The following is an 11,314-nucleotide window of genomic DNA, read 5'->3' as shown; positions in this document are numbered from 1 at the left end:
GATGCACATAATAAGGAACAAAATCCCCCTTTTATTATTTATTACTACTAAGAGAATAAAACTTATCAATCGTTTTTCCTCCAAAAAAAAATCTAGCTAAATAAGGAAACAAGACTATTTTTAATAAATGATTATCTTTTAACTAAGATATAATCTTTAACCGTATTATCTTTTCTTTAACTAAATTATAATCTTTCAATTAAAATAAAATAAAACTGGTAAAAATCTAAAAATTCATATATGAAAACCCGTTAAATTGATATTATTAGTTTCGTGTAAAAAACTTACCACGTACTTAATTCGTATAAAAAAATTATAAACTGACATTATTAATTTTGTGACAAAAAAAAAACTTTAAAATTATTTGAGAAAATTTATAAATTGACATCATTAGTTTTATCGTAAAAAATTTCATTAGAATACACATCTTATGACTTTACTCATTTCTTTTGATTAGTTTTCCATTTTAATTTTTTATCCTCATATTAAAATATGAAAAATTAATAATGTGTAAATTTTAAATCTATAAATAATACATTATTATTATAAACTAAAAGATCTTTAAATACCGCGCATGCAAGCGAGGGATCCATATAGATATGAGAAATAATCATTCACACATTTCATCAAACATGTGGTGTGCAAGGTTTGGGAAAATAACTAATTAATCAACATTATACATAATCAACATAAATTAACCCCAAAACATCCCCCATAATTCTCCTCTAACCCTAGCCTAATCACTACTCACTCATCATCAATGGAAACATGCTAACAGTGGCATAACACATGTAATCAAGGCTAAACATGATGATCTAAACAAATGATTAATAAATTATACAAAGATTAATAAGGTAATTAAAAGAAACATTAGGGATTGTACCAACTAATCAAGGAGCTAATAACAATAGATGAATAAAATAAGAAGAATCATTGAAGAAGATTGAGGATCTTCTTACTAAATCTTCAATATAATCCCAAGAATCCAACAATTAAACTAAGATTAAGGAAAAATTAATGTGTAATTAAGGAAAGATTAAGCTAATTAGAGAGAAATGAAGGACTAAATCTAATCTAGGATTTCTATTTAGAGTATAATAAGGGATGGATCCCTAATTAGTTATATTAGGTGTGTATTTATAGGATTACAAAAGAAGGGGCAAAAATTTGAAATATCTCGAGTAGCAGTTTGTCTCGAGCGGGTAGAGCTTGTCTCGTTCGAGATTGCGCAGTCTCGACTTTCGTCACGTACGGGAAAGTTTGGTATCGCTCGAGACAACCTATAGAAGCTCCGTTTCTCCTTTTCTGCTTTCTTTCTCGTTGGGGACCAGTCCTTCTCGTTAGGGTAGGATGGTAAACACCCCTTAGAGATAAAATACCATTCTAGGGGTCTTGGCTTTCGTTCGACGTGCTCGTAATCTTAAAAGATCTTATAAAAAACTTTCCAAAATTAAAAAAGATGATCTGAATACTCTAATATTGCTCGAAAAAATCTCAAATATATATAGAATATAATAATATATGATATATGATGCGAGATATGGCTATGTTGAAGACCCGATCTTTATTTTCAGTCGAACGTTTAGCTTTTCTCTGCAGATACAAAGGGAATGTTGCAGTAGATAATAATAAGACTAAAGGAAAGGAGATTCACCTGGTCCAATTTGATGAGTTTTAATGTTTTATCACCCGCCCTACAAGAAAAGTCGTCTTTCTGTTTCAGCTTGGTATGTTTGTAATGTTTGCCTGGTTAATTGGATAAATAGTAATTTGGGGGCTTCTAATGTCTCATTGTTTCTGTTATAACTAGTTAGTATGTAATCAAACCTTATATAATTTTGTTTTATTTATGAAAGTTCATCGTTAAAAAAAAAAAGAAAAAAAAAATCTGAAAACTCCGTAGGTATTACGTTGCCAAATTGGTGGTGTCCACAAAGTGGAAGGCCGCATGTCATTGTGTTCTTGACACAGTTGGGAATGGCTTGCATTTCATGGAATCCGAGTATATATTTTGTAGTGTAAATAAGCTTTGGATAGGCTTGTAATTGGGCTAAATGCCTAAATTAATGAACCATGAGTCACCAAGCACATTATCTCTCTAATACTCCCTTCAGTCAACTCTACTTTACATGTTTTTCTTTTGCACACTATTCACAAGCGGACATTCAATTTTAATTTTCTCTCGATACATAAGTTAAAATATATTCATGTGAGATCTTATTTGATTCGTCTTTAAAAGTACATCAAAAATATCTAACTTTTATAATTTTTGCAAATACGTAGCTAAAAATATTTAGCGCGTAAAAGTCGCGTTAGCAAACGTGATAAAGCAAACATGTAAAGTGTAGTTGAATAGAGGGAGTAAGTCCTTTATTATTGGCTTTCTTTCCCAAGAGGGTGACACTAGTCCCATTAGATGGGAAGGATTAAGGTGTCATGGTAGAATATTCTCCCACTTTTGTTTTATAATTTTTTTTTTTTTGGTACAATTTGTTTTTATAAATTATGACGTTTTTGTTAACTCACTAAATTCAAAACTACTTTGTATAGTTAGGTATTTAGGACGTTTTTATAAATTATATCATATGGATGTTAAACTATTCGCTTGACAAATGACGATGCATCCTCTTAGATTTTGTTATTTTTATCTAATAAGGTGTGCACTTCAGGGGCGGCCCATAACGGGTTTAATTCGGTTCGCCGAATCTGGCCCCAAAGAGTATTAAGGCCTCAGATTTATAATTTATGTCAGCAATGTATTTGTCAGTATGAGAATGGCGCAGTGGGAGAATTATTGCTAGCATACTTGTACAACTCAAGTTTGAACGCCATATAAGGCAATTTTTTTTTTTGAAAATGTATCTAAATGCTCAAAATAAGTAGTTTTTTTGTTTAAATGTACTAAATTCTCAAAATTCAGCACACTCGGAGTTGATATATAATTTATGTATGTGTGTTGAAGTAAATTTTATGTATCGGTAAATTTGATAACCATTATTCAATACATTATTTGACTAGATTTTGTACCCATGCGTTGCACGGGTTTCAAATTTGATTCTCCTTTAATTGTTGTGGAACTTTTTTACCATTTTAAGCGGTGTTCACAATTATAAATATTAATTAACATCCATATAATATTTTACCGATAGTAGTTGTTGCCCGAGATAGCTGATTGTCTTGTTGCTTAATATTAATGATTTTACCCTCTAGGTTTTAAAAAAAATGCAAATACTTCGTATGAGTTTTAGTGGGTAAAAAACTCAAAATAAATATATTATATAAGGTGTATATATAATAAAATAATGTTATAGTGTTTGGGTTGGTTTCAATTATACATAAGTAATCCATCGAGCTTCAACGAACGGAAAACATGAATGTGGAAGATGCTCCAACGGGGAAAGGCGGTCGCATCGACTACCATGCCCTTCACCTTTTTTGTTGCAATACCTTGTATATTTCCATTAGTTTCTGAGAAATTAAACAATAACTTACCGTAAAAAAACTAATTTATGTGTGGGAACTATAACTTTTTGCATAAGAAGAGGTGATTATACCATAATGATAAAACTTTGATAAATATGAGCATGACGAATTCCTGGAAAATCAAAAAGTAATTTGATTATTTATTCAATACGATCTATATATAAAAACACATTGAAATAACAAATCAACCAGAATAAATATTAATTGGGGCATAAAACCATGTTTTTAGCTAAATTAAATGTCCACGTCTCATGCCTACGTCTGGATGTCGAGTGTTAATGGGTATGGAGGTAGCATGAAAGAGTTGAACTGACATAGTTTATATAAGAATTGATAAGGAGAGAATTGTATTGCCTGAATGTAAACCATAACCAATAATAGGAATCATAGGTGGGTGTGGGGAAGCAAGAGTGATAGCACCATAACCAATAATAGGAATCATATCACCATTTCCGACTACTATATGACGATTTTTACTCAAAGAAGAATAAGAGGAAAAATTACCATTATTGGAAGTCATGTGCGACGACGCACCTATGTCCATATAATAGTTGTCATCCGGCTGCTGAAGAGAGAGCGATTGCATCATAGCAGCGATATCTGTTGGAACAAAAGCTCCAGGAGAATAGCCATTACTCGGTTGAGCAATGAACGCCTGTCCCTGCTGGTTTGGTCGAGGCCCAAGAATTCCTTGCTGAGACCGATTACCAGACCACCCGACAGTAGGATAAGGGCACGGGGGCACAGTCCAACCTTGCTGCGGCGTCGACGGCCATGAATTAAAGGGTACCCAGGTCCATGTGCCTTGCTGCTGCTGCCCATTGCGGTTGTTGTTGTTGTTACGGCCGGAATTATAATTATTGCTGTTATGTTTCCCACCTTTCTGACCGCGATTATGACGCCCCCCTTTGCCTCGATTATTGTTCGAGTTCGAAGTCCCACCTCCCTTAGAATTGGTCGGGTTGGAGTGAGAATTGGAACCCGCATCAGTGGGTGAATTGAAAGCTAGGAGCGCGGTATCCGCAGTAGCAGGAGCGGCTTGGATGCGTTGATTGTGTTCCTCCAGAGCGAGCATAGACCGAGCCTTGTAAAAGGGAGGCAGGGGATCAGCTTGTTGGATAATAGTAGCGATACCCTTGTACCCCTCAGAGCCGTGATTGACTAATTGAAGAACAAGGCGTGTTTCGGAGACGGGAGAACCAACATTAGCAAGTTGGTCTGCAATCATTTTCAGGGCTTGACAATACGACGACACATTCGGGTAGTTGTCCATGTGGGTGTTGGTAAACTGTTGCTCCAGCATGACGGCCCGAGAGTGCTTATTATCGTTGAAAATATCCTTGAGACGATCCCACGCGGCTTGAGCAGTAGAGCCGGGTTCGAGAATCGTGTGGAGGAGATCAACCGAAATTGTGCTATATATCCACTGCTTAACGATGGCATCGAGACGGGTCCATGTTGCATCTTTGTTGATCACGGTGTCCTTGGGTGGGACGAGGTGATCAAGGACATCAAACGCACTAGCCGTGTTCAAGAATAATTCGGCCCAAGATGCATAATGAACATTTTCCGTCTCGAGAGTGATTTGCACAAAATTTTTGATATTGGAGACGGAATAGGCGGGGTGAAAAGAGGATTTTGAGGAGGTAGATGAGTCGTTTGTCATGATTGCAGGGAAGAAAAGTGAGGCAGACGGGTTGAAGTTGAGAGGAGCGGAAGAAGAGATCGACTAGGGTGATACCATATAAGAATTGATAAGGAGAGAATTGTATTGCCTGAATGTAAACCAAATACATAGCATCCTATATATACCAAAATAGCTAAACTACTATCCTAAATATGGGGATATCAAATACAAGTAAATAGCAACTGTTACAACAACATTGACAGAGTATTAACAAATTCACAAGAGAATATTTGACATATTCTAATAGTTTATAAGTCAACAAAATGGCTCACCTGTTACTTCTTTCGATAACCATTAAATTTCATGCCTTATTGGGCACAAAAATTAGGGATGTTTCATACGATGTGAGGATAATGCAATGTGTGGATAGATGTGAGGTCACAAACCACAATGACCATATATCAATACTATATATTAAATCCAGAAACCAAGGGACTTCAATGTAATTAAAGAAAGTTATACAAATTAATTATACTATATATTTTTAAATCAATAGCACCATGTGATGGACCCGATTAAGGGATCTCAATGCAAATATTATATAGTTTGGGTTAAAATTAAATTATATAGAAGCTTGGTAATTTTCCTAAATATGATCAATTTCCTTAAAATAAAACAATTAATTAAGATGATCAATTTCCTTAAAATAAAATAATTAATTAAGATGGTCAATTTCAAGGAGATTAAAAGAAAGAAGATGCATGGTAATTTTCCTAAATATTTATAGAAGACTAGAAGATGGTCAATTTCCTTAAAATAAAATAATTAATTAGTATAAACATGCACACTTATGGTATTAATTATTATCATTATAAAATTATATATTAAATTTAAAATCTATACAATTTTATTAAACTTTATAATTTATTAGACGTATAAAGATGTTAATTATTTAACATACAAAAATATAATAAGTAGGTTATAAATAATTCAAATTAGATTCCATAATATATAATATTGCATATAATTCTTTCGATTTGATTTAATGCATATATGTAGTATATTTATATAAATATATAATCCTCTTAAAATTGCATGGCTAAGTAGTAAAAGTAATTTCGTCACTGAAGAAAAGAATTGTGGTAACATTGGATATAGTTATATGATAGTAGTCACTCATTTGAATAGTAAAAGTAGTAATATTATCAACGAGATTAGTGAGAGTGGTAGAAACAACAACGGGAGTAGTGAAATAATCAATATTAATGCGGCAATAGTGAAAGTAATAATAATTACGACTGGAGTAGTGAAATTATCAATATTAATGCGGCAGTAGTGTCAGTAACAATAATTACGACCGGAGTAGTGAAAGTAACAATGATTACGAGCAAGTAGTGAAATGTTATTACTATTGTTTCATTAGTAAGAGTAAAATATTAATAGCGGGAGTAGTGAATTTGTCTCAAAATTTATTTCATCGTAATTTTAGGATATGTTATAAAAAAATATATTAATGATAAATTTATGGGTTACGCATTTAAGTAATTTTATTTAATGAAAAAAAAAAATTAATGGTAAGTAGAGGTAGCCCGGGCGAAACCGGGCACCAATACTAGTTTACTTATAAAAAAAGGAAACATCTGATATTGGTTTTAGAAGTCTAATAGTCATATCACTTTTTTTTTTTTTTGAGGGGAAAACCCGAAGGCTTACTTTAATAACGAAAGATCAAACAAAACAGCATCGTTCGCAGTCGGTGGTAAGACACTCGACCACTCCGTTCTACCAGAAATTCTAGGATAAACATGAGCTAAAGCATGGGCAACCGAATTGTTCACCCTACTAGAAAACGACCAAACAACAGAAGAAAAAGACACACTTAAACATAAAATCTCTTCTATAACTAACATAAAAGAACTACGTCCAGCTTGCTTCTTATTGAGCGCTTCAATGACCTGTGCACAGTCACTTTCGATCACGATGTCCCTGTATCCCAGCCGCATCGCTTCCTTGGCACCTTCCAAAATAGCTACAACTTCCGCAACATGTGGCTCTCAGACTTGGTCCTGCACGACTGAAATACCCCACAAAACAGCACCCCTATCATCCTGACATGAAAGGCCTAGACTCACTCCTTCCCCTTCCTTTACCCCCGCATCCACATTAATTTTTACGCAACCCGAAGGTGGCGGCCGCCAGCTTCCCACATCCTCCGCCCCCATCCCTTCTTCCCTCCTCCTTCTTTCTCGCCTCACCTCATACTCCGACCCCTCAAGCTCAGCTACCACATCCCCCACTCGTCTAATAACAACCGTGGGATCGACCTCCTTCGCATCGAAAATAACTTTGTTACGATGCTCCCATATCGCACAACAACCTATCATAAGCAGCATATGCTCCCTCCCTCCGAGCTCCCTCCATCTCTCATCCACCCAGTCACGAATTCCACTTTCCATGGCTCCCTCCTCACCCCCTAACCCGAGACCCTCCCACACCTTTTGAGCAACCCAACAATTTTTAAAAAGATGAATACTCGTTTCATAAAAAGAATTACATAAAGAGCAGAAAGAGATATCACCTCGACCCCGAGACGCGATTTTCGCTCTCGTTGCCAGCGCTTCACTGCACAGTTGCCAAAAGAACAGCTTCACTCGGGGCCAAACCGGGACATTCCAGAGCCTCTTCCACAGCCACATCTCCCTCTCTCTATCCGAGGACCCACTCACCTACACCCCTTCACCTCCGGCTAGAGCTCTATAGGCCGACTTCACGGAGTACAACCCATCCTTCTCCGCTTTCCAATACCAAATATCCATAGGTCGATGTTGGCTCACTATGATGGTAAGAATACGCTCCGTCTCAAAAGGCAGAAACAAGCTCGAAACCCGTTCCAAGTTCCAGCCGCCATACTCGGAGAGAAGTTCACTAACTTTCAGGTTCTCATTCCCATCAACACAAGGCGATATGATCCGATCCGTATGTGTACTTGGCAGCCACGCATCACGCCACACCCTCGTCGAATTCCCATCCCCAATCCTCCGTCTCATCCCTGTCTCCAAAACGACCCGAGCTTCCATAAGTCCTCTCCATGTGTAGCTCGGATTTGCACCTAGCTGCGCTGTCATGAACTCACCATCAGGATAGTATTTGGCTCGCATAATCTGCTCCCACAAATTACCCGTCTCAGTAACAAGTCGCCAAGCTTGTTTCCTGAGTAGCGCAAGATTGAACAGCTGAAAATCACGGAACCCCATACCCCCCATTCCCTTGGGCTGGCACAATTTCTTCCAAACCACCCAATTAATGCCCCTTCTCCCCTCCTCGTGATTCCACCAAAACCGAGACATAAACATCCGGAGCTCATTGCAAAAGTTGACGGGAACTTTAAACACACTCATAACATAGGTAGGGAGTGAATTGGCCACAACCTTTAAAAGAACCTCCTTACCTGCCCTAGACAAGATTTTCCCGCGCCATCCTTGCAGCCGTTTGCTAAGTTTATCCTGGAGGATATCCGTGAGAACCTTTTTTGAACGACCCACCACCGTTGGGAGACCCGAGTAGCGATGTTGCTCCTCAACCTCCACTATACCCAACCGGTTTGCATTGAGACTTCTCCTCCCCCTCGGTACACCCTTACTAAAAGAGACGGTGGTCTTTTCCAAGCTAACCAGCTGTCCCGACACTTCTTCATACCGCCTTAGGATATCAGACACCGCATCCGCTTCTTTCTCCGTGGCTTTAACAAAAAATAAGCTATCATTGGCAAAGAGGAGATGAGAAATTAAAGGTGCATTCGTGCTTATACGGATACCATGTATCGACCCAATCTCAATCGCTCTTCGCATTTGATGGGAAAGAACTTCGGCACACAAGATAAAACGATACGGGGAAAGCGGGTCACCCTGTCTTAGTCCTCTAGCTGGGCGAAATTCTCTAGACGGGTTGCCATTAACGAGCACTGAAAAGGATACGGTCTTCACGCAGGCCATGACCCTCCCAGACCAGCTCCTATCGAACCCAAGCGAGAACAGCACACGCTCCAAGAAAGCCCATTCAACACGATCATACGCCTTGGCCATATCGAGCTTAATAGCCATGAACCCATCCGTGCTCCCCAGACCCTTCATATAATGAAACATCTCAAAAGCTATCATAATATTATCAGTTATGGCTCTCCCCGGGGTAAAAGCGCTTTGGTTCACCAAAACAATCTCACCCAAAAACTGTTTTAACCGGTTAGCTAGAACTTTCGAAACCAATTTATACACCACGTTGCAGACGCTAATAGGCCGGAAATCCCGAATTTTATCCGGGGCTTTATTTTTTGGGATCAACACAATATTTGTTTTATTAAACTCTTTCGGAGACCGGTCACCTCGAAGAATTGCAAGGACCGTATCAAGCACAGACGGGCCAATAGTATTCCAATAAGGTTGATAAAATAACACATTCATACCGTCAGGACCCGGAGCCTTGAGGGGATGCATTTGATTGAGAGCATCAATAACTTCCTCTTCACTGTAATCATGTTGCAAAATCTGGTTCATAGGACCCGTCACCCTTCGATTGAAGCCATTAAGAATCTCATCAAAATTGCTCGGATTAGATGAATGAAACAGCTCTTCGAAATAATTAATTGCTACTGTGCCGACTTCCTCTTCCCCCATTCGGACAACCCCCTCATCATCAATTAGCTTTGCGATATAATTTTTCCTTTTCCGATCCCCCGCTCTGGTGTGAAAAAATTTCGTGTTTCTATCACCATCTCGCAACCAAAGCGCTCTAGATCGCTGCCGCCAATATTGCTCCTCCTGCCTCCTCAAGTCTGAGATTTCCGCAACTAATTTCTTACGCCTTACCACACTCTCCTCATCCCTATTCCCCTCATTGAGACGTTCCAGCTGTCTGCGCTTCCTATCAATAGTCCGGCCTATCTGCCTAATGCTCGTGTTCTTCCAAGCCTTCAGCTCCCTCGTACATTCCCGCAAGACCGTTACAAGATTACCCCCGCCCTTCTCAACCCCCCTTACCACTGCCTCTTCACACCCCTCGGACCCCACCCAGATTTGTTCAAAGTGAAACGGTCTCACCTTAGTCTCTTCATAGAATTTATAATTGAGGACCAATTTAATAGGAGCGGGATCCAACCATTCTCGATTGCGATAAAGCAGGTTAGCATAAGGAAATAAATATGACCATGACCTCGTACACATAGCTCTATCAAGCATACACTGTCTATTCGCCTCCCCAGCTTGCCCATTATCGTAAGAAAAATTATACCCTTCCCACGGCACATCACGCAGTCCAAACTCATCCGCCGCAGCTCGTAAATTATTCATCAGTCGTTGAGGTCTGCTCCTATCCTTCATTTCAGTAGAGAATAAAATTTCATTAAAGTCTCCTAAACATATCCATGGTAACGTGGACTGCCTCGCTAGTAGACGTAATAGCTCCCAAGAAAGATGTCGGTCAGCCACAGTCGGCCAACCATAAAAGCCAGTGATCCTCCATTCTCCTTCCTCACCCCTAACATGAAAATCAATATGATGTACAGACGATGAAATGAAAGTACAATTCACCTTCTTCCTCCATAAGAAAGGCAAGCCTCCCGAACGACCCATACTATCAACCTCTATACCAAAGAAACCATCCAAACTCTCACGCACCTTCCTCATCTCACGACCACACAATTTTGTTTCAGAAAGGAAAAGTATGGCCGGGGACTCCCTCCGCATAAGGTCACGGAGGGCACTTCTCGAGCCGGGGTTGCCCAAGCCCCGACAATTGATGCTTAAAATATTCATTGGGCCCGGCGGGGTTGACACCCGTCAACCTCCGCCTCAGGTATTAAGACGCCCCCATCTAGAAAAAGTCTCGAACTTTTGGATAGCTCCTCAGCCTCGTCCTCCTCCCTACTCCGTTTCCCCTCCGCGTTCAACACCACCTTCTAGAAACCCGTACCCCTAGCTCCTACCCCTTCACTACGAGCCTGCTTCTTCCACTTATGACCCTGCCCATATCCCCCCTTGTCATCACCTCCTCCTGCAACCCCAGTCATCGACCCCGTAAGCAATCTGTTACCAGGCCGCTCCTCAGCTTCCATATCACAACCACCCTCAACGCTTATCGCAGCATCCCTACTCTCGCTCCCTTCTACACCCTCCTGACACCCATGTACCGCTCTGTCCTCCCTCCCCTCGC

The 11,314-nt window shown here is 39.2% G+C and overlaps 1 protein-coding gene across 1 annotated transcript; it reads right to left on the bottom strand.

The window, feature by feature from the left end:
* Positions 1-3,802: 3,802 nt before the first annotated feature.
* LOC141601832 (uncharacterized) lies at positions 3,803-5,149 on the bottom strand. The gene has a single exon (XM_074422137.1). It carries the CDS (start codon positions 5,147-5,149, stop codon positions 3,803-3,805), a length of 1,347 nt encoding a protein of 448 aa, XP_074278238.1.
* Positions 5,150-11,314: the final 6,165 nt, after the last annotated feature.

This window comes from Silene latifolia, chromosome 9 (genome assembly GCF_048544455.1).
Source record: "Silene latifolia isolate original U9 population chromosome 9, ASM4854445v1, whole genome shotgun sequence".
NCBI classification, from domain to species: Eukaryota; Viridiplantae; Streptophyta; class Magnoliopsida; order Caryophyllales; family Caryophyllaceae; genus Silene; species Silene latifolia.
This window is presented reverse-complemented; position numbering and strand designations above follow the sequence as displayed.

What these genes read in the sequence shown, in the direction of transcription:
- LOC141601832 (XM_074422137.1), bottom strand. Translation starts at nt 5,149, where the DNA reads ATGACAAACGACTCATCTACCTCCTCAAAATCCTCTTTTCACCCCGCC.